At 34.1% G+C, this 23,065-nt stretch overlaps 1 protein-coding gene across 4 annotated transcripts in view; it reads right to left on the minus strand.

Annotated features, from left to right (window-relative positions):
- The window catches only part of LOC128217213 (dynein axonemal heavy chain 12-like), a 77,356-nt gene that overhangs the window by 48,805 nt on the left and 5,486 nt on the right, over positions 1 to 23,065 (minus strand). For all 4 annotated transcript variants that reach the window (XM_052924180.1, XM_052924181.1, XM_052924178.1 and 1 more), the window contains exons 5-28: positions 21,445 to 21,634; positions 20,702 to 20,777; positions 19,311 to 19,553; positions 18,990 to 19,086; positions 18,316 to 18,486; positions 17,493 to 17,667; positions 17,067 to 17,158; positions 16,638 to 16,816; positions 15,384 to 15,645; positions 13,550 to 13,756; positions 11,263 to 11,384; positions 10,138 to 10,417; positions 9,426 to 9,611; positions 8,395 to 8,595; positions 8,028 to 8,222; positions 6,504 to 6,908; positions 4,184 to 4,460; positions 3,553 to 3,709; positions 3,016 to 3,184; positions 2,172 to 2,264; positions 1,525 to 1,917; positions 1,027 to 1,256; positions 708 to 894; positions 64 to 288 (exon numbers count right to left, since the gene is read on the minus strand). In XM_052924180.1, the coding sequence (XP_052780140.1) occupies positions 64 to 288; positions 708 to 894; positions 1,027 to 1,256; positions 1,525 to 1,917; positions 2,172 to 2,264; positions 3,016 to 3,184; positions 3,553 to 3,709; positions 4,184 to 4,460; positions 6,504 to 6,908; positions 8,028 to 8,222; positions 8,395 to 8,595; positions 9,426 to 9,611; positions 10,138 to 10,417; positions 11,263 to 11,384; positions 13,550 to 13,756; positions 15,384 to 15,645; positions 16,638 to 16,816; positions 17,067 to 17,158; positions 17,493 to 17,667; positions 18,316 to 18,486; positions 18,990 to 19,086; positions 19,311 to 19,553; positions 20,702 to 20,777; positions 21,445 to 21,634 (4,812 nt within the window). The remainder of the gene's footprint in view (positions 1 to 63; positions 289 to 707; positions 895 to 1,026; positions 1,257 to 1,524; positions 1,918 to 2,171; positions 2,265 to 3,015; positions 3,185 to 3,552; positions 3,710 to 4,183; positions 4,461 to 6,503; positions 6,909 to 8,027; positions 8,223 to 8,394; positions 8,596 to 9,425; positions 9,612 to 10,137; positions 10,418 to 11,262; positions 11,385 to 13,549; positions 13,757 to 15,383; positions 15,646 to 16,637; positions 16,817 to 17,066; positions 17,159 to 17,492; positions 17,668 to 18,315; positions 18,487 to 18,989; positions 19,087 to 19,310; positions 19,554 to 20,701; positions 20,778 to 21,444; positions 21,635 to 23,065) is intronic.

Consider the following 23,065-nt stretch of genomic DNA (forward strand, 5'->3'; position numbering starts at 1 on the left):
TGTGCCCCTTTAACCTATATTGTGCCCCTTTACCATATATTGTGCCCCTTTCAAAACACTTACTGAGGCCTGAGAAAGATCCATTGTTTCGAAGATCAGTGACATCGGGTTGGACATCTGAATAATTTCACCACTCATCAAACACAGTTTTTTGTTATCATCTAACACAGTGTTCATGTTTTCAATCCAGAGAGCGTCAATCGGGCCGTCAAAAATTACCCACTTCCTGTCGGGCGTGTCAGTGGACGCGAATTCTCTGAATGTGTTGGCAACAATACCATCCGTCCACTGAAAACAGATTTTATCATCATTATAAAATAACTTTTGTTCAGAGATAGATTCCCATAATTGTAATTAAATAATACCAATGTTGACAACAACTATCTTATCAAATATTCTTTTAGTCTGAATGTAGATTGTCTTGAGTTTTGATTCTAATTAAATTAATATGATTCAATCTGTGCATAAAACTTCTTTTTTTATTAAATAAATTTGGCTAAAATGTTGTTTTTTTCATGCTTTAATAGTGTTCAATACTCCAACCAATCTATTTTCATCAAAATCTACCACAAAGCTATAAACTAAGCAAAGCCACAAACACCCAAATTTTTCAAAGTACCTAAGAAAAAAACAGGCCAAGCCATAGCTAATTGTTACTTGTTTTTTAAGTTTTTAGTGATAATTTATGTAAATAAAGCCATGCTCACCTCGTGTGAAACTGGATCAAACTGACCAAACAACTGCCCCATCGTGACAGCCTTCGGGTTGATGATTCGGTAATGCACCCTCTCGTAATCGTCCGTGTGACCTTGCTCGTTCAGAAGTGTCATTCCCTCGCACAGAGTTTCAATGACCATTGTCTTACAACCAAATGGTTCCCCGACCAACATGAAACTGAAAGTACATAGGCAACATGGCTACTGTGGGTTGCTTTATTTTTCGACAATTTTTAAGTTTTGGCCTATTTTGGAATGGAATAGCTGAAAAACCTTAATCAGATAAAACTGTTAGTGAAATTTTTCCTACCCGTGTCTGACGATCATCATCTCGTAAGTCTGGATAATCTTTTCCCTGAAGAAATCAACAAACTGCAGGTTTTTCTTCTCTGAGATGGTTTCCATGGCTTTCAGGAAGATATCGTAGTCGGGTTCGGGCAGAGTTATGCCCGGGAACAAGTCAGACATGATGCCGTTGAACAGAGGAATGTCATGGGACAAGAATTTCGGCAGATTCACATCAATGATTGATCTCAGCAACTGGAGAAAAAAGTAAGAATCTTTTACGTAACCATGGTAACCAAATATTTACATGTATAATCAACACTTTGTTTTCGGAGGGCATTTCTTTAACTCACAACTGAAAATATCAGTACTATTTTTGTGTTTATTACAAAGTTTATACAATGTTTAGATATAAATAAACGTCCAAAAAATCTTTAAAAATCATTTTTCATAAATGCTGATATTTAGAGTATGGAAGTATTTGTAAATTAGTTTCAGTGATGAGATCATTTAATGATCTTACTAGAATATTTTCTTCTTCATTTGGATATTTCAGCTTCAAGTTTCCGGCAGCAGACAATACAGCCTTTACTGCCCGCATTCCATAATCGTAGTGAAATTGCGACGAGAGCTGCTCTGAGCACAGACGATACACAGTCACAATTTTGATGGACAGCGCTTTCGCCTCAAGGAAACCAAATGAGTACAGCGAGATTTCTGCAATCATGGCATAATCAGGGACCATCATGGCTACTGTTCGGAACAAGACTTTAAGGTTGTCCGGAAGTTCTGATCGCCCGGCATACCCTGGGTTCATTGTGATACAGACGTAGCACTGTGGGTTCAAGCTCAGCTCCGTTCCTTCAAATATGAACACATCCATCTTGCCCTGAACGGCTCGGATGATGCACAGGATCTAAAAATAGAATAGAATGTTCTTAACAAGGGGTTTCTTGGAACATTCACTTCATAAGATCTCAAAAACATGTTGTTTGTACGTGATTTTCAAATTAAAACCAATTATTATATATTTTACTTATTTAAAGCAAGAACAAAACAATACTATTTGGCATTCAAATCTGTAAATAATTCTTTACTTTACTAAACAATTAAATAAGTAGCTGGGATGTGCCCAACTAAAGCAGAATTATTGGAATAACTCTCACTCACCTGCTGGGCGATTACAGACAACACTTCAAGGTCAATTCTGTTGAACTCATCAAAACACGCCCACGCACCTGCAGAGGCAAGCCCCTTGAAGAACTGGAATACAATTACATAGTTACATACATGTACGATCTTAGGACAGGAGTTCAAATTTAATTCAAAAATTTATAGAATAAGTTTAAGAATTTTTTTTAAGGGGCTCTGAATTAAATGGCTTTAATTGTAAGATTTATTTTTATCACATTTTATAACACATTCATCACCAAAAATGTTGATTTTATTTGGGAAAAAGTCTGGGGAGAAATTACCTCAATGTAAGGATAAATAACACTAGTGTAGAAAAAACATTATGGTTGTATTTCACTGGAAACAAGGAAAATCATGTGAAAATACAACTTCCCTTGAACTCGTTCAAGTTAAACAGCTACAAGGGTTTGTTTTTTTAAAACTCTCTGGGCCACAAATAAAAATATATTGTTTGGCCTTACATGACCCCCATTTAAATGGGTGTATAAGAACACTGGCACAAGATTTTCAAACTTATAAACTTTTATTTAAAAAAAAATCGTACTATTCCAAAAATGTGAAGAAAAAAAATAAAAATATTTTTTTGATAAAAATGCTTTTTGGTCTGCCCATGCAGGACTTCCGATTTTTTCTATTCTTTTTATTTGTCGTTTTTTTTTTAAGAACAAAAAAAATTAGTTTGAAAATCCAGTGCCAGTGGGTATGAAAGAAGTTTTTTTGTCATGAGGCACGAAATCCTGCATAAATGAAAAACACAACTTTTTCCTCGATGACAATGCAACTTATTCCAAGATTACTTTCCCACAAGCAGACAACTAACCTTTCCCATGGCAATGTAGTCAAGACCATCAGAGCAGTTGAACACGACACACTGGACGGCCAACGCCTTGGCGAGATCTTTGACGGTCTCCGTTTTTCCTGTTCCTGCCGGTCCCTCAGGAGCACCATTCAAGTTGAGATGGAATGCTCCGACAAGGGTACGGTAACATCTGAGCGAAACGAATGGTAGAAAATACATGTTATTTGGACAGATGCTTATTCTTCAAGCCTTATATGGTAGTTAGATATAAGCAGGGTAAAATAAATTTGCATATAGCACATTTGCAGAGAAGTCTACATACTAGAAAGACAAACACAAATTTCAGAAATAAACTGCTTGAAAAAATCCATTTTATTTCTTTAAAACTGAAAAATGCTTTAATGAGTATATATGTGGTAAAAAAAAGAACTGTACATAACAATTAAATCCTTATTTTTATCTATTTTTAAAATTCAGATGATATTCATCCACTATCGGAAAATGGGTGATCGTTTCTATTTTCAGGGGATATGGTATTAGGTTAACACAATTCCGTACCTGTCTGTGAGGGGGGTAATAACAAGACGTGTAGTGTTCCCAAGGTACTCGTACGAGTAGCGCACTGTGGCGTTGGTGATACGCACCATCATGTTTTCGTTCTCCCAGTAGTAACGCAGATGAGCCAGCCAGCTGAAGTCATTCTCGCTCGACACACCTAGATGAATTATTAATTCATTTACTTACAAGTACACGACAACCCAAAATAATAAGAAAGCTATATATATATTTTGAATTTTTAGTCAAGTAAAATAGCACAACGACATTTAAAGCAGCAGACAACACAAGTTGAACCAAACAATCGTTCATTAATCTTGATAACACCATAGCTAAGACACTTCCTGAAAATATTTCTTAAAAAGAAAGATAAAGGGGTAGTATAAAGGGCTCATTATCTGAGAATGGCATATAAATAGGGTGGGCCACAGCTATAAGAATGATGCTTTAAAACTCTATTGAAATTAGATTTACATGTAAATATTTAATCAACTTAAATGCAGTTTTGATGATAGAAATTTTTACATCATACCAAATGGTTATCAAGAACTTATATCAATAAACAAAAAATTCTAAACATGTATCCTTTATTCACATAAAAAGGAAAACAAAATGTAAAAAAAAGAGCTTGTACCTTTCTCTGCCATTTCGTCTACAGCATCCCTCGCGTGCACGTCAATTACGACCAGAGCGCCAAGGGTTGTACGGGCTTGTTTTGTGAGCTTCCCTCGCACGAGCTCTACGACATCCCCGAGCTGTTTCTGAAGCTTCTTGTGGTAGTCCTTGAGGCCACCCGGGCCAAACCTGATTGCCTCGTGCACTTCTCGTGTCCAGTATGCCTGGGACGCACACAATACCACCTGACCGGGCCAGTCGATAACCCAGTTGGTTCTTGGCTCAACGGCATAGGCCTACAAAATGAAAATGTAAAAAATGTTCCCTTCATCAATAACTCACTCAAACATTCATTCATGTCTAATTTATCGCTAAGGGTTTATTTCCAGGCAAAGAATTATATAAACACAATTTCTGCACTTTCTGTCAAAAACTGAAAAAAACAACTTGCTTATAAAAGAAGGAAATTAAAGTTTTATAACTGGTATGATAAAGCAATATTTATTTCCAGTAAGTAAAAAAATAAATAAAAAATATGTGAATAATAACAGAAAAGAAAGTTGCCCTGGTCTTTGAATTGCCATTTTTTTCGATGCCTTAATTCATTACCTTGGGACAAAATGTTTTTACATAGTTACAGGGAATTGAAAAACAAGAGCTAAAAAGGTGATGATATTCAAGACAATATGAGGATATGTATGGAAAAGAAGACAAAAGTATTTGATCTACAATGAGGAAATGACAATGAAACAGGTTTTGAAAGATTTGTATCAAACTTGGTAACAAAAACACATATGGACAAAAAAGGGTTGAATTTAAATAATTGCAACTTTCATAATTATATTTAACATAGTATCGTTATATCTAAATTAAAGTTTGAATTAATACCATAATTAAAATTCAGCTGAAAGTATTCTTCATTTACTATTTTATTCAAACAAAATTTAAAAAATCTCTATTAATTAAGATACTATAATTGAAAGTCTATGTACGGGTATGTAATTGGACAGGTATTGACAAAATTTGATGGAAATAATAGGAAAATATGCAAACCACTGGGTCCTCAAAAACCTTCTTACATGTTCATCATAATCAGGATAGACCTTTTGTGATAATTTCCATTGAAATAGGATAAAATATATATGTCCAACATATATACATAAATATTATAGAGTAATTCTAATTTAATTAGAAATAATGAACTAATTTATTTGCGTTAAATATCTATAAGCAACTATTAAGTTATCAAGAAATTTTATAGCACATTTAATCCAGGATTTTTTTGTTATGTACTTCTTTTTTCAATTTCTTAATTAATAATAATTCGCAATTAACATTCAAAAGTTTACCTGGCCTAAATGTTGATGCTTAAGCCAAACTCAGTCTCAACTCATTTTACAATAAAGCATCAAAAATAATAAAAAATTGTATTATAAATGTCTTTACACTTTTAAAAGCACATTAATTCCTAGAAAATGTTCATTCAAAAATTTGGTCTGAACTGATTAAAAAAATAAATATTTACAACAAAAAATGTAATTGAGTACAACTCAAAGTTTTCTAACAATTACTTAGGTATATTTTGGTGCAATTTACTGCCTTCTTCTTCTTGTGAAAAAATGTCCATTTTCCCCAAAAAGTTATAATATTTTCCCAATTTGATAAATGCACATTATGTTAGTGAATAAAAAAGCAATGAATTTCTTGAAAAAAAAACAAAATCTTGACAAGACTATCTCTTTCTCAGTATAAAGTATACATGAAAAGGTGAAAAGATGTGTATTTGCTATTATATTTGCTATTTTGATCTGATTGTGTATTTTTCCCAATTTGGACTCTTTTTTCCACTTTGCAAGGCACAGGCAGTAAAAATATTTCAAAAAACAAACACTGAAAATAAGTAAAACAAACAATTTTTTTGAACATACTATGCTTTTGTGGTAAAATTTGTTGAGAATGAGATTGAGATTTGACTTGAGTATTTAAGTGGTATTTGGACCAATCATAATATTTATCCACATATGCATTCTAAAAAAACTTCTACAATCTAGTGAGTCAATTAATAAAATAAAGAGAAGAAAACAGTCATCAAAATTAGTCTTTTGGATGAACAAGCCCCAGTTCATATACTAACTGCTTGGCATCACATTTTTGAACAAACCCTGCTGTATAAATCCAAGAATTTGGGCAAGCCCGGAAAGCCAGTGCAGGGCTTATGGGCTCATGCTTATTTCGACCACTGAGAAAATGCTAATAGTCTACAATGCAAAGAAGTAGAAAGAATATTTAGATAGAAATTGAAAAATTAAATTTGAAATAAAACATTCGAAAAAGCTTACCTCGTGAGCAGCTCGGACAACATCTCTCACTGATAGCAACATGATGTCTTGCACCTGAAGCAGCCATTTTTCTACCGCACCTCTGGCTTCGGATGTCGAAATTGGCGTAGCCATTTGTACGCGCTCTCCTTCACTACTGAACATAGCAAGGATGTCAAGCTTGTTGTCGAACTCCAGTTTCGCAATACCTTCAAAGCATTTCTTCAAATGCGGCTGTACTCTTAATGGATCCTTTGTCTCGGACAGGATTTCAAGCATTTCGTCGTTGGACAGGAAGAAGAATCGTGGGAAGAAGAGACGTTTCTTCTCAAGATACGCGTTCAGTCCTTTGTTAATCTTGTCCAAGAGCCCGTTACTGTCTTGTAATTTTTCAAGAAGCCCAGTCATGCTTGTAGCCACAAGCACCTGTTGAAAAAGAGGTAATTTCAAATATTTAAAGCAAGGGCATCGCAGAGCGAAGGCTAAAGCTAATGAAGGATATAATGTGCAATTGATTTAAAAAAATAAATAAAATAATTATTAATCAATCTTTGATGCTTAATAATCCATTAAAAAAGGTCATTGCAATTTCAACTTCCTCCACAATTTTTTTTACAACATATTGACTGACGATGAAATATCAAACAATGGCGGCATCAACATCATACAACATGTATGTCACAGTTTTATACAATACATAATCATAAATGAAGACAATATTTGTAGAGATACCAGTACTACATTTTAACAATCAATTTAGAAGTTTGAAAGTGTTGCCAATATATCAGCAATTTTGATAAAAATCAGGCAATAATATTATTTTTTTTATTATTATTTTGTTAACAATTATATCTTTGTCGACCATCAATACTTTGATTTGTTAAAGACAAGCTATTTTCGAATATATTTATGAAAATCGCTAATCTCTTGCAGCCAAATCTATAAAACTGAATAAGTTATCCACAATTTATCTTTTGGTTAATTTGCAATAACAAGCAATTTGATTGGTCAACAGTAGTTATGGGTAAACTTTTGACCAATCAATAAACTTGTTTGGCTAACATTAACCAATCAAAAGAAATAACCAGTTTTATGCAATTGGCTGCTACCTGATACTGATACAAAGAAATCACTCAACATTTTGGCATATTTATGATATATTTATGAGGTATTTTGACATTTTGTGACATCCAATGTGATTATAATTACCCCAGCAGTTGGCATGACCTATTTTAAAAGCATAACAATGGTTGATCCATTTTATAAAAGTCTTTTTTCTCAATTTTGTGGAGAGAAAAAAAATGCAGGAAAAACTAAACAATTTAAGTAGCAAGTTCTTTAGTATGCTGCATGCATTCTTTATTTATCTTTAACTGCATAAATGGCTGAAATTCAGCTTATGTTTTATCAACCATCCAGTGTGGGGGAAAAATGGGAACAGCTCACCCCAAACTCTCATACACCCTTGGTTAACTCATGCTGTAATGTGATAAAAAAAACGAGTCCTTTGAAATATAACGTGGTGAAACAACAATCAGCTCATACCTTAGGGTCACGGACAGTGTGTTTCATGATTTCCTTCCAGTTGCGATCCACGATCTGAAACAATCGACCCTCCTCCGGCATCTGTTGCATGATGTCTTCTGACGAGAAAATCGGCTCGAGGTAAAGCCACTGTGCCTGGACTTTCAGCCACTCGTCAATCGTGTCCTGAATTCTGATCAAGCGCTCTTCCCATTCCTACAGAAGAATGACCAACAACTTTTTAAGATGAGCACAACTTTTTCATTTGAACCTTTTTTTTCGTGGTTATCACTAAGGGCTATTCCAGTAAAACATATAACCTTTTTTCATTGATAAACAGTTTATTTTATCTTATCTTATTTTATGTTAAAAGAAATTTAACACAAACCTTAATCTCCTTCTCAAAAGGCTTGATGAAAGGCGATCCCCTCATTGTCTGTGTCTTGACGATCTGGTCGTCCAGCTGGGTCTGAATGTCATCGACGCTCGAGAGAATGCTGATCCCCGTGTCACGATATCCAGTCAGATTAAAATCGATATCGCCCCAATCTTCCATCATCTTCTTCATTGCCTTCTCCAGAGAGTGCTCCTGAAAAATCGATCGAAACATTATTAGCAAGTTTTCTTTTAATTTATAAAGAAAGTAATAGAATATGCCCAATATGCACCATTGCAGACTAGAAATTGTTAAAATTGTCTTGCGGGTATACTCCCAAATCCCACTGCCAACATTTTCAACCAAATTTTGGTACGGAGGGAAGGCGCAAGTCAAAACATAACGCCCCTAAGTTACGCCCCTTCTGACATCAAATCCTGAATCCGCTCTTGATTTTTATATGAGTTTCCATTTAATGCAAACAATTAAAAAAAAAGTTTAGAAAAAGTTATAAAGTTAGCATTTAAAACGTGAGCTTTATAAATTTTTAGAACAGAGTAGCATAAAATTTGGTTTTACATGGCTTCTCACGTAATTTTTTATCACATGACAGATTCATCGCCAAAATTGAAGATTATGTATACATTTAAGAAGGGTGAAATGATGTACGTAAATGTTAATTTTTATAAGTACAGTATACAATGCATAACACACATTAAACATCTTTTTCCTATTACTTTGTTGATGATTAATATCATAATCATTTTTTAGCACAACACTTATATTTAAATTTAAAGGCACATAAAAAACTTTCGTTCTTTGTTTTGCTTGAAATCAGATAATTTGGCCAATTTTGAAATCTTCCATTGTCAAAAAAGTAATAAAAAAAAATTGACATAATTATATATTTGTAAGATTTCTACATATTCGTTTTCTTCACATAACATTCTTTCAAAAAAGATACCAAAATATCATAAGTTTACCTGACATCCAAAGTTTATATCATAGTACATTAATTTCCCCCGTAAAAAAATCAAGCCCACCTTTGTAGCAGCAGCACTGATTCCCTCAAATTCTTCCATGAATGGTTCCAGGTTCAGTTTAAGGACCTTCCTGAGAGTGGAACCAGAATCGGGGGTCATATCGAAGCCTGCGATACCCGACATCTTCTCCCAGTGGCGACCTCGCATACCCTTGTTGCACATGACTCCAATGACTGGGATGAATTCCTGTAAATAGTTCATATAGGTTTGTCGTGAAATGAATGCCATAGAACAACAACCTTTAATAGCAGTGGTCGTAATTAGCACAAGCCCGCAAGCCCTGCACTGGTAAAATGTCTTACAGGCTTGCTCAAATTCTGAATTTTATATAGCAGGGCTTGTTAAAAAAATTGATGTCAAGCAATGGTATAAGAATTCGGGCTTGTTAATCCAAAAGTCTTATTTTGATGACTGTAATAGGAACATGTTAACCACAAAACTAGTTCTAAAAGGTTACCTCATTAATAAAGAAAGTAGTTTATACTTATTTCTTTAGGCTTGATTATGACAAAACTTGAGAGTCCCACTCAAGAAACAAGGACTTTAAAAAGGTTAATCTTTTGTGATTCTGTTATTTCATGAACTTCGCAATCCTGCGACCCTCACAAAAAATTAAGGATAATTTAGAAAAGGTTCATTTATAATATAAAAAATGTCACAAAAATTTAGGACCACAAAAATGATGTCACAAAAATTCACTTGTATTACTAACCTTAAATACGGTCATATTGTCTTGGACTGTGTTGCACACACTGACGGCAGCCGGTGGATGCAACTCAACGTCAGGCTCGATATCTGTTGTGTCTGCACCGTCCTCCTCAGCCAATCGGCGCTTCTTCTTCCGATCACGATTAACCTCGTCGATCTCAATCTGCATTTTTTTCATTCTCTGGTTAAAGACCTTCTGGATCTTGTAGATTTCTCGCCAATACTCGTCAACCTCTGCTTCAATTGCCTCGGCCTCTAAATCCAAGAACGCTCCGTCCATCCATCTAGAAAGATCAGATAATAAATTTCTTAAATATCAGAATAGCATCGAAAAATAGACCCAAGAAAAGACCCCCCAGCGAGTCCATAAGTGCATGTGCATTTAATAGGACATTTACGGAATTCATGAAGTCAGTGGTCGGGCCTCGGGCATAGACAGCAAACTTCACATAATTATCCCTTTAAGTTGTTTTTATACTTGAACATTTTTTAACACTTTGTTCATAGAGAATTTTCAAAAGAATATATCATGAGGTAAATGCCACATTATTGGTACCACATTAAAGGGGCTAGACTCCAGATGGTACAATGGCAAAAAAAAAAGAAAATTGTCAAAAACTTACATAAAATTAAAAATCGTTGTGTACAATGCATTGAATCTTACTTACAGATGTATCACATTGCTTACAAAACATGCTTATTTTGTTGTTTTTGCACATTTTTCCAATTCAGAATTGACGAGGGTTGTCTACCACGTGAATTCCAGTAAGAGTTTAAAAGTAGCGTTGGCATATATATATATTTAAACTGGGAACCCTTTATGCGCTTTTTAAAAAAAAAATGACACAGCAACATGATTGGTGAGTTTATTATTTAAAGCATGTAAAATCATGTATTATCAGCTTGCTACTAATTCGCATTGACGATTTTAGGCTTGTGTTTGCTGATTTTAGGACCATCTGGTGTCTAGCCCCTTTGAAACACCGAAGGTACTGATACCATCTGGCATTACCTCCCAAGATTATTTTGTACAAGTTATTTTAAGATTAAGAAGATATATATTCATCGATAGATTTTTAATTAATAAATATGCATTAGAACGTCTCATTCAGAATAAACAAAATCATACTTCTTTTCTGCCTTCTGCCATTTGAATACTACGTTGAACAAGTTCTGGAACGGCACGACAGCATTTGTAATCTCATCCACATCTGGGTATGCTGTAACCGGGTACTTGTACAGCTGCTCTTCCTATAGGAGGTAAAAAAAATTGAGGTTAATAGTGGTGTGTAGCCGTGATCCTTCTTTAGGAGAGTATTAGAAAACTTTTTGAAAAACTTTTCACATTTAGTATAAAATCAAGGCATTCTTACAGGCATTGCTATTTTTGTGAGAGAATTTAAATAAAGATTTTTACTCCAACTAGGAAAGATCAGAAGATTTTAATAATGTCTCCAAATTTCATATAGATAAAATTATTCTATTTCTGACAGACAATATCCAGAATTCACAACAGGTTTATAAATGAACATACTATACAATTTGGTGACCACATAAATACACAAAAGGGACAATTTTCAATCATTAGCAAATCACATTAATTTTATCTGTTTTCTTCAAAATAAATTCCACTTATCTTTTGAAATTAATAAATAAGGTAGTGTCATGTTTTTATTTACATGTTGCCAACCAATCAGTGAGCTCCTTTGTCTTATCTGTATAACGGACTGGTTCTCATTGATTTTTCGCAATATTAATCTGATAGGATTTTCAGTCCAAAATGAAATACATTTTCTCACATTTTTTAAGAAACACAGTTCAACAACTATTCCTATATGGTTGATTTTTTTCATGATATAGCAGAAACGGGATATAAATATTCGATTTTAATCAATGATGCAAAATCATTCGTGTGATAAATAAAAAAAATTCTTGAAATACGGCCTATTGTATTTATAAGTCTTCAACATAGATGTTTGTTCAACTTTTGCATTGTTAAAAAACTGCAGATTTAAAACAAGATCTCTGCAACTAAGCCAACCATCATCTGTTGCATTTCAGTTGAAAATGGGGGCATAACTCCACAACATTTAAAACCAGAGTTATGGGCCTTGCTATAAATATGCATGTTGTTTCTGACAACATGTGTACCAAGTTTCATTTGAATATCTTGAAAAGTTTTCGAGCTATTGCCAAGGTAAGTTTTTGCATGACAACTGACGATGACAATTTTTTCACGCCAAGGCTTTTGTGAATATTTCAACAGATGAGTAAAAACACAGTACATCTGTCGAACAATTTAAATCAAAATTAATAAAATAATACCAGTAAGGTGACAAAATTAATATATAGATATAAAACAAGGTAATAATTTCTCTACGGTGAAACTCAAAAGCACATGAAATATCGAGGGAATTACAGACATATCCGATGGCTTAATGTTACTGTAAAGTAACACTTCTTCCTAAAATTGATAATCGTAGAAACATTAATGACATATGGAACTTTGACCAAGTATGAATTCAATAAATTTTATGTGACATTTAATGCTAGGAAATTGCATTTATTATCATCATTATTTTGCTTAGGAATAACAAATCCTGTTTTAATTTATGGAAAAATAAGTTCATTTTTCGTTTAAAGGACTCGAATTATAGATAGTTTTTCATTGTTTTATTAAAGATAATGGTAAGCAGAACAGAATTTATTCATCTAAAATACACCTACTTCAGGAAAATGTATATAAGGCTACTATGATTGCGGAATAAGGGCTTTGAAGTATGACACATTGTGAGATGACATAAACAATATTCAAAGTTAAGATCACAATTTTGGAAAGGGCTTGGATTTTCGTGGTTGGTTAAAGGTAGTCAAACCTCCTATTGAATTTTCATAAGCAAGCAAATACATGAAAAACATGACAATCAATGCTTAAATGGCACAAAATGGGTTGATTTAAAAAAAAAATTTTTTTAATGCAATCCCGATTTCATGTTTTACTCATTTCACTTAAATGATAGAAACAAAAAAAAAAACATCATTTGCATTTAGATAAAAAATATTACTGATATTTTGTCACTTTTTTAACATGGGAATATGTGACCACATAGATATTTATTGAAAACCACCGTATAAAAAGGCTGTTATCAATTATATGTTAAAATATTATCAATATATACCATGGTAAGTCCTAATGCTAGTATTATTTGCAAAATTTGTTGTTTCAAATAAAAAGGAAATTGATAATAAAATTATGAACGACCCAAACCTTCATAATAAAATTCATAAATCAATTTCAATCAAATTTAGCATAACGTTCAACCTCCATTTCAAATACATCTTTGTCAAAGTTTAAATTTCAAATGTATTTTGTGCTTAACTACCAGGCATTAGGCATTACAGATAAGACAGCATACCTTGTTAATCCAGGAAATCTCATTTGTCACATCGGTAAGACGTTTCTGAACAGCTCGAATATCGCTGACGTACTGCTGCATCATATCTAGCTCACCGTAATCGTTAAACTCATCAACCCGCGTTCGCAACTTCTCTAATTCCATCATCACCTTCTCCCTTCGTTCCATCAAGCCCTTCTCGCCCTTCTGTTTTGACTTCTCGATCAGCTGAAGCAAAAAAATATTATGTTGTGAAATTGGCGATAAAATAGTACAATGAACAATTTAACTTCATTTTGTTAATCAACAAGAAGTTTTGATTAAGTAATGATATTAATTATAATATTATATAAAAACTATAATCAAGTGATACTGAATGTTAACAACACGGGGAATGTTCAGAACATTGTTTTAAAGAGTGTCTATCAAAAGCCCCCCCTATCAAAAGCCCCCCGTTCAAAAGCCCCCCCTATCAAAAGCCCCCCCGTTCAAAAGCCCCCCCTATCAAAAGCCCCCCCGTTCAAAAGCCCCCCCTCAATATAATTTTGTTCCATAAGTTTAAACCAATTGAAGAATGTTGTCATATTTTATTGAGTAGATCCAGATCAGACATTTTAACCCTATTTTACGTTAATTTCCTGCACTAATTCGATAAATTAGGCTACTTTAGTGCTTTAGTGCTTTCGGGTCAATTTTTTGTTGGAAATCTTATTCCTGTTAACACATTCATCACTGATTATTGAAATAATTGATACCTCATGAATATTTATTAGCTAAAATGTCAATCGTAATTAATGATAAAATATTGCCAAATTGAGTAAACCAATCGCCTAAAAAATGACAATAAAACAAATATATTTTTTATTGCTTCGAAGAAAATTGCTTGAAAATTTAAAAGTAAAAAAGTACTGTACATGTTATACATTAATTAACGGTATTGAACAGTTTTGTAAACTAAAAAAAGTGACCATTGAAAAAAACATATATATATATTAATGGTTATATTAAATTTCATCATAATATTTAAAAAAAATGTTATAAAAATATATATATATGTATTTATTTTTTTAGTGGGGGGGCTTTTGAACCACTTGCCCATTTTGAGGGGGGGCTTTTGAACGGGGGGCTTTTGATAGGGGGGGCTTTTGAACGGGGGGCTTTTGATAGGGGGGGCTTTTGAGTGTACCCCGTTTTAAAAGGCATAGTTTAAGCCTTCTATAAGTGACCCCCCTAAAACTGTGTATAGTACACAACTTTTGTGTTTTGATCTTTATCTTTATTGCCTTGTGGTGTCTGTCAGATCTCTGATCCGGGGTATCCTTCTGTGCAGTTCAAGTTTTATTATAAAAATAGTAAAACGTTTTATAGCCCTGAGCCAATAAACAAATACACAGGAAATTGGCCCCTACTGTGAAACCAGTGCATTTAACAGGGGATGTACAGCAGGGGATCATTATGCCAAACATTCCTTAAACTAGGCCTTTAAGTTAACAACTGTATTGCTTTGAGGGTTTAACTTAAATACTAAGGATCTGCAGTTTCCGAACAAGATTTAAGACAAATATTTCAACTGTACTTGTTATTAATATTTCAGTTTGTGAGCACATTATCAAATATTTCACGTTTAAAAGTTAACAACGATGTATGAAATGACATTGTTAACTTTTACAAAGTTCTTAACAATTGACCGATTATCATCTTGTAGACTTACTCTTTGACATATACTGATCTTATACCGCTGAGAATATTGTACTGATAACTATTATGGCAGATATTAACTAAACAATTATTAATCATAGCAAATATGAAGAAATTCATGCATATTTTTTTCCAAGTCATTAAATTTCAAACAAACCTCTTCGTTCTTATCAAACACAGGGTTGATACGTGTTGGCCATGTTAGAACCTCACAGTTGAGGTCAATATCCTCGGGAGCGAACAAAAACACATCAATCAGGTACGCTAGTCGGTCCTTAGACTGCGTGATTCTCTCATTCAGCTGTATCATACCCTGGGTGCGGGCTTTCTCAACAAATGAGATCATGTTGATCAGGTCTTCGCTTGTCTCTGGCTCGCGTAGTGCGCATTCTTGAATGTTGGCAAACTCCTCACAAACCCTTTAATGTGTAAAACCAGTATGACTTAAAATGGGAATGAAAATGTTTGAACGCAGATCAACTAACAATTACATTTCCAGGGTTCTCAATAAGTTTCGGTTGAACCGTCTCAAATGGTAAGGTAACCGACCAGCTTCTACCTATTCTACATAAAATTCATTTAGTTTTCCAAATCTGAACCGGCCATTTTTGCCGGCAGCCGGTTCTTATCGAGAACACTGCATTTTTATTTCTACTTTTATTGATTTGCCATTACATCACCATTTCTACCTATATTGATTACCTATCCATTTCAGTACCTTTTCTACCTATACTGACTACCTATCCATTACATTACCACTTTTACCTATCCATTATATTACCACTTTAGCCTGTCCATTATATTACCACTTTAGCCTGTCCATTACATTACTATTTCTACTTGTATCATGATTACCTAACCATTACATAACTATTTTCTACCAATACTGATTACCTACCCATAACATTACTATTTCTGCCTAAATTGATTACCTATCCATTACATTACCATTTCTAAATTGATTACCTATCCATTACATTACCATTTCTGCCTAAATTGATTACCTATCCATTACATTACCATTTCTGCCTAAATTGATTACCTATCCATTACATTACCATTTCTGCCTAAATTGATTACCTATCCATTACATTACCATTTCTGCCTAAATCGATTACCTATCCATTACATTACCATTTCTGCCTAAATTGATTACCTATCCATTACATTACCATTTCTGCCTAAATTGATTACCTATCCATTACATTACCATTTCTACCTATATTGATTACCTATCCATTACATGACTTTTACTTCTTTTATTGATTACTGTTCAATTATCCATTCCATTAACATTTCTACCTGTATTGATTACCTATCTGTTACATTACCATTTCTACTTGTTTTGAATTAAAACTAACATCAACGAATCCCAAAGCAAATATAAGAAAATCCATTCCAGATCACTTACAGTTTATTTTCACGTCGGTGGTCATCTGACACTCTTCGTAGCAGCTCATTGGCCAGATTGCGCGACCCTTCAGCTAGGCCACGTTTTAAGTCCTCACAATCAAGACGAATCATGTCGAAATGTTCGATACTTGGCAGTCCCATGATTTCTTTAGCCAGATTACGATACTTGTCAATTTGCTGAAATACAATTTTGTACAAGATTTGATGGATTGTTGTTTTTTTTCAAAGAAAATTAGTTTAAAATAAGACTTTTTGTCTATTTCATAGATAACTATACAGTTAAGTAAAAATAAACTCCCATGTCCGACAGTATTCAGTGAATAATTGACAATGATGATCTCAAAAAAAATAAGCTCAAACAAAGTAAAGACACTTATTTTCATGTTTTCAATACTTTTTAAGACATTTAAATCAAATCCATTAATACCTCTGTGTACTCAGCAAACGAGTGCTCAATTTCCATCCACTTGTGAATTTCTGCCATTGCTTCGCCGTTCACAATGTAGTCATATCGCTTGACTAGAAAAAAACAAAAACACTCAAATTAAAATTTAGACAATTCTAATTTTTTGTATATATTTAGTCTTGCCTTATGCTGTCGTTATTTCGGGGTGAACTCCAACTTGGCAGGGGAGTATGTAACAGTATCGTAACCTTTTTAGGTGTTTAGAAGCTATGAAGGCGGTTTGTTATCTCAGTCAGTAGAGCACGCGTTCTGTCAACGAATTCCCAGGTCAAAGACCCGGTCTTGCAACACATTTTTTCTCACCCTGTGACATATATATTTTATGCCGAAATGGTTTGAAAAGAACAAGACTCCTTTTAATGCAAAAGATATAAACAAGTCCCTCACCAAATGACTGCAAATGTGCCTGGGGTTCCTCAAAGTTGGCCTTGACCGCCTTCTTTAGTTTGAGAATGTACTTGTTGAGGATGTGGTCTGCTATTGAGGCATCGGTGTGGTACAGTGTACTGCCACCAGACATCCACGACTGGACGGTCGGCACCTGCTGCATTGTCTTGCAGATCTGTAGTGAAACAAGGCATCCAATGAAATATAAGTCTTCTTAGTTTATTTATATCAATGGATGTTTACTTGGATGCAAATACAATTAAGTACCATTTACTTGAAAGAAACCCACTTCTGACATTAATGATATCAAGAGCCTTCAGAAAAAAACAACAGTCAAAGACCAAACTCAGCAGGTTTGAGAGTTTAAATATAAGGACATCTACTGAAATCCCCCGATTTTACCTACCAACATCTTTTGTTATTCCTCGATTTTACCTACGAACATCTCGTTATTTGTCGATTTTATCTCACAACATTTCTCATTATTCCCTGATTTTACCTAACATCATTTCCTGTTATTCCACGATTTTACCTACCAACTTCTCCTCAGATATCCCCAAATTTTACCTACCAACATCTCCCAATATCCCCCCGATTTTACCTACCAACTTCACTGTATCCCATAGGTTATGACCTAGTGGGTAAAACGGCATCTCATTCATAAAAATATTCCAGTATACTCCTAATTAAATGTTTGGTCGTAAAATTACCAAAACTCTTCATAACACAACTTGTTTCACTACAAACAGTCAGATCTTGACTAAGGCAAGTACATCATCATCTTAATAAATATCAAAATATCACCCAACATGTCATAAATTACCTGCTTCACGACCAACAATACAATATCCTCCAGGTCCTGGCTTGGTGGATAAAACTGCATCTTCTCGTCATCGAAGGTCAGCTCCATCTTGAGCAGTGGAAGGTGACTCTTGTCCTCAAGGTCAAACAGATCCACATATGCTGCCAATGTTCGATCCAACAGGTCCCGCAACTGATTTGGGTGAAAAAATAGGTTAGAAAAAGTCCTATTTACCATTAAAGTCAAAACCCATTGGCTCGAACTCGCTTGGCTCCTATTCTTTTTTTGCTCAAACTAGAAGTAAAGGACCGATTTCTTTACATGAAAGTTAGGCATTCCTGCTTGGCTTGAATTTTTTCGAGGGTTAAGGGTATTTTTTCCGGTCTCTGGGAGATCAAGGTTACAGGGTTTCACCGTACATTGATTGTTCATCTGCCAGCACTTTAGTTCATCATGACATTGACCTTTAACCTTCTGACCCCAATATCAATATAGGCCATTTACTGACCAGAACCAGTTTGATAACCAAATTCAATGAAAGTTTAAAACAACAATCATAGGAATCCTTATGACTGTGTAGATCATACCTTGCAGGCGACACAAAAACCAATAGAAATGAAAGGGAGGTTAAAGTAATAGCCAAATTATTTTTTCATTTCAGGGAAACGATAATTTTGGCAGGTTTAAACCCTCACCTGGTTTGAGACAAGTGTGGTGAGACTGTTGTAGAAGGAGTCGGAGCCCTTAAAGTTGTTCTTGTCGCTGAAGATGTTGATCACCTTTGGGTACCAGCTGGAAATTAAGACTCAGAAATTTGGGAAGGATTTTTAACGCAATAATTATTGAAAAAATGCAAGAAATTGAGCTTTCATTATATACAATGCTTACAGTTGACTTTTACACACCGAAAGGGGCTCTATATTGCAGCTTCATTTTAAGCACAAAAATGAACACTGGCTAGTAAACTACATAAACTTCAACTGTTTTTTTTTTATTTTTTATGTGCTTTCATTTACCTATGCATCAATTTGTCTTCTGCCTTTTCCAAATCAAGCATGACGTTGTTCTTCAACGAGTCAAATTCCATTGGTCCCTGGGCTCTGAACTTGGAGCAGTCAACAAGTATCATGTTTCCGAGTGTTGTCTGACACATATTGAGTACAGTCTGCTTCGACGGGTGAAGCATGTGAAGATTTTCACGAATATTTTCACGGGCAGCCATGAAATCATCATGCCACGGTTTGGAGTAGTCCAGTCCACTGAAAAAGATTTTAAAATGTTAAACAACCGATGAAAACGGCATTGAAATTTAATACGCCGATGAAAACAGCAAGGGAACAAGGTAGTGATATTAATTATGCTGATGGGAGTATTGATGGATATATGCCAATGGTATGAAATGGGGCGGATCATCTATCAACAGCAACATGGCAATAATATAAAACACAACAACAGAAGCAGTGTTGAGCATATTAATGACTTAAAATATGTTGATCGTAATTATAGCGCAGCTGTTTTCTGGCTCAATACAAAGCATCACTCCATCCCTAAAAAAGCAACATAAACAATCGACTGACTAATTGCTAAAAATCAAAGTCAACAATTTTCAAGATTTTCTTAGGTTTATTTTTTTAGAATGGTCCTTACTCTTACAGAAGTATTATACCAAGGAGCAAAGCAGCCAATTTATTATTCATAACATTAATTCACCTAAACTCAGAAACTCTCAGAACCATTTCTTAGAGCATGCAATCATGAATTCATGTACCAATGTTTGAAATATGTAGGTCAAAACAGATTTCTTATGTTGATGTTGTTAAAAGTTTCAGATGTATTTTCCTGCTTTTTTTTGCTGTATTACAGATCTATACAAATTAAGTTCAGCTGAAAATATGTTTAAAATAGCTTTAACAAACCCTTGTTCGAAATTTCATGCTTTTTCAACTTTCTTAAGTTTGGGTGTGAAGATTTGACTGTACTATTCATTGGTATAATATGACAAATCATCAGTCATTTTAAACTTATTAACATGCAAATTTTTAGTGTTCCTGTTGAGATTACCAGCCCCCCTTCCCTACTCTCCTACTCCACCCTCCTTGGACCCTTATTTTAAAAAAAGAGCAAATGAATGCTGAAACTTGTCCTCTTTTAACAGTAAACCAGGAAGCATAACTCAGAAAATATTTTAGACAGAGTTAAGGAACTTGCTTATACTACATCTGATTGCATTGTAATGTTACTAGTGAACAAGTGATTCAAGTTTCATGCAAATATTAAATATAAAGTTACGTCTGACACTTAAGGCTTTGCGCACAACCAACATTGGCGCCAACACCAAGACTACAACAGTCTATGACCTTGTCAACTTTTTTCTTCAACTGACTAGATAAATATGTGAGGCCCTTACGTGGGTTCTTCTGGTGGAGGTCCCGCAACTTCACCGTCGAGGCCCTTAACTTCTGGCTTCATAAGGACATGTTGAACTGGAATAGAAAGTGACATTAAAACTCTGAATTTTTTTTTGAGACCTATTGGAAATTACTCTCTTACCTCAGGGAAGATTCTGGCAGTAATGGTTGGAATAATTACAAAGCACTCATAAGCCCTGCCAATAAAATGCAATAACCTGGCTTGTTTCTATTCTAGATTATATAAAGCAGGGCTTTAGGGCTTTTTAAATTTGATGCCAATTACTAGGGTAAGAATTTTGGCTTTTTCATGCACAATCAAGTCTCATTCCAATAAATGTGGCAATATATATTTCAAACATAAGTAAAGGTAACAATTCTTTTTTAGAATGGGAAAAAATTGAGACCTGCTATGATCGATTAATACATATACTTCGTTTATTTAGTTGCACCATATTGGATCCCTTGACTTGTCTGTGTTATTATTAATCATCCTACATGTGTACTTCTGAAGCATGAAAAGAATAGAAAAGAACGCCAAAGAGAGTTATGGGCCTTGCAAGTTTGTCTCTGGCAACATGTGTACCAAGTTCCATTTGGATAACGAACTTTTTTACAACTTTTTTACAGTATGCAAAGGTTAAAGATTTTGCATGCAGATGGCAGTGCTGACGACGCTGACGATGCTAACAACATCAACGACACCAAGGCTATAAAAAAAGATAAGCCTTAGGGCACATACCCATCGATTTCTTCATGCTGGCATTGTAATCCGTCTTGATCTCGTCGAAAAGATCATTGATGCATTCTCGTAGGTACGGGGTGTTTCTCAAACTTGGGGGGATCATCTGTATAATCTTGTGGGCCCATTCTTTCTGCATGGGCGTGACGGGGCCACTTTCGACGCATTTCTTCATAAACTGGTAATTCACCTACACAATATAATTCTAGAAGCATGAAAGACTTGTATAAATGCATACTTGTGATAAATTTAAAGAATGGAAATAAATTAAAATTGCTAATTTAAGCATACATTTTTTTATTTTAATATTTATTCATTTTTCTACATTGATAAATTAAACAAACATGTACATGTATATATATATATATAGGATGAAAACTATTTCATTTCCAGTCAGTTTAAGTTTATGAGTTTAAGAATAGGCTGGTTAACTGATATATACATGTAGTTAAGAATAAGGGTGGTTAAACAACTTAAATGTTAAATTTCATGTATAAGAATATATTTGAAATCTACACTATATTAATTATATAATTTTCTTATGTAGTTTTTTAGAGCATGTTTGTTAAGTCTGGCAGGTTAATAAAATAAGACGCAAAAGATTTAACAAAAGTCCAAATTAAACCTTATATGTATGTACTACATTTTGGCACCTACTACCATCTTATACAAACAGCTAAAACCAGGCTATGGAATCGTGCCAAGTCAACTGATTGTGATATTATCTAAATGAAATAAAGTGGGGGGGGGGGGGGTCTAAGTTTTATTTACAAATAAAGCTGTTTATGTACCTGACAAAAAATAAAAAAGTCTAATCAAGGCAGGCTATGCGAGAAAATTTAACTTAAAAAAATCCCCAAACTCTAAGACTTATTAAAATGTCTAGGGGGGTTTCTTGTATGGTATAAATAGCAGGTAATTCACCTTTTATGGTGAATCATACATTATAACGTGTATAAAAAGGCATGATTTCTATTTCTGCTGACATAAGTAACTTATAGAGCAATCATTGAAATTTGTCTTTTGGATGAACAAGCCCGAATTCATTTACTTCGGCTAATGACATTTCATTTTTTAACTAGACCTGATATATTAATAAAAACCGAGAATTTGAGCAAGCCCGAAAGACATTTTACCAGTGCAGGGCTTGTGGGTTTGTGTTAATTTGACCACTGTAAGGCTCTATTTCATTTTTACTTTTTAAAAGTAAATTTATTACTTAAAATCATACCAACAGGCAATTAATTCTTGGCTATTGGCATTTATTCTCCTGTATTTTGAAGAAATCTGAATAAAATTTTCGTTATAACAAACTTCAGCTCATCTTCTGCTCAAATAATGCAAAATTAAGAAGAGTTAATCGTGTTCATGAAAGTGGTAAAATTAAAAAAATAAATGTGAATCTGTCCAAAGATTCCATTGGCTGAGGCATATATGACCCTGCACTAAATTCTTAAAGTACCAAAAAACATGCCTGACTCTAAACAATGATCGATTTGTTCTTCTTTTTAAGCCTGAGAACAGTTTGACTAGGTTTTTAAACTCAGTTTTAAGTGTTAATCACGATCACTGATTTAATTATAAATGAGGGCAATTAAGCTGGAAAGGTTTTTTTACTGCA

The sequence above is a fragment of the Mya arenaria genome, chromosome 14 (genome assembly GCF_026914265.1).
Source record: "Mya arenaria isolate MELC-2E11 chromosome 14, ASM2691426v1".
NCBI lineage: Eukaryota > Metazoa > Mollusca > Bivalvia > Myida > Myidae > Mya > Mya arenaria.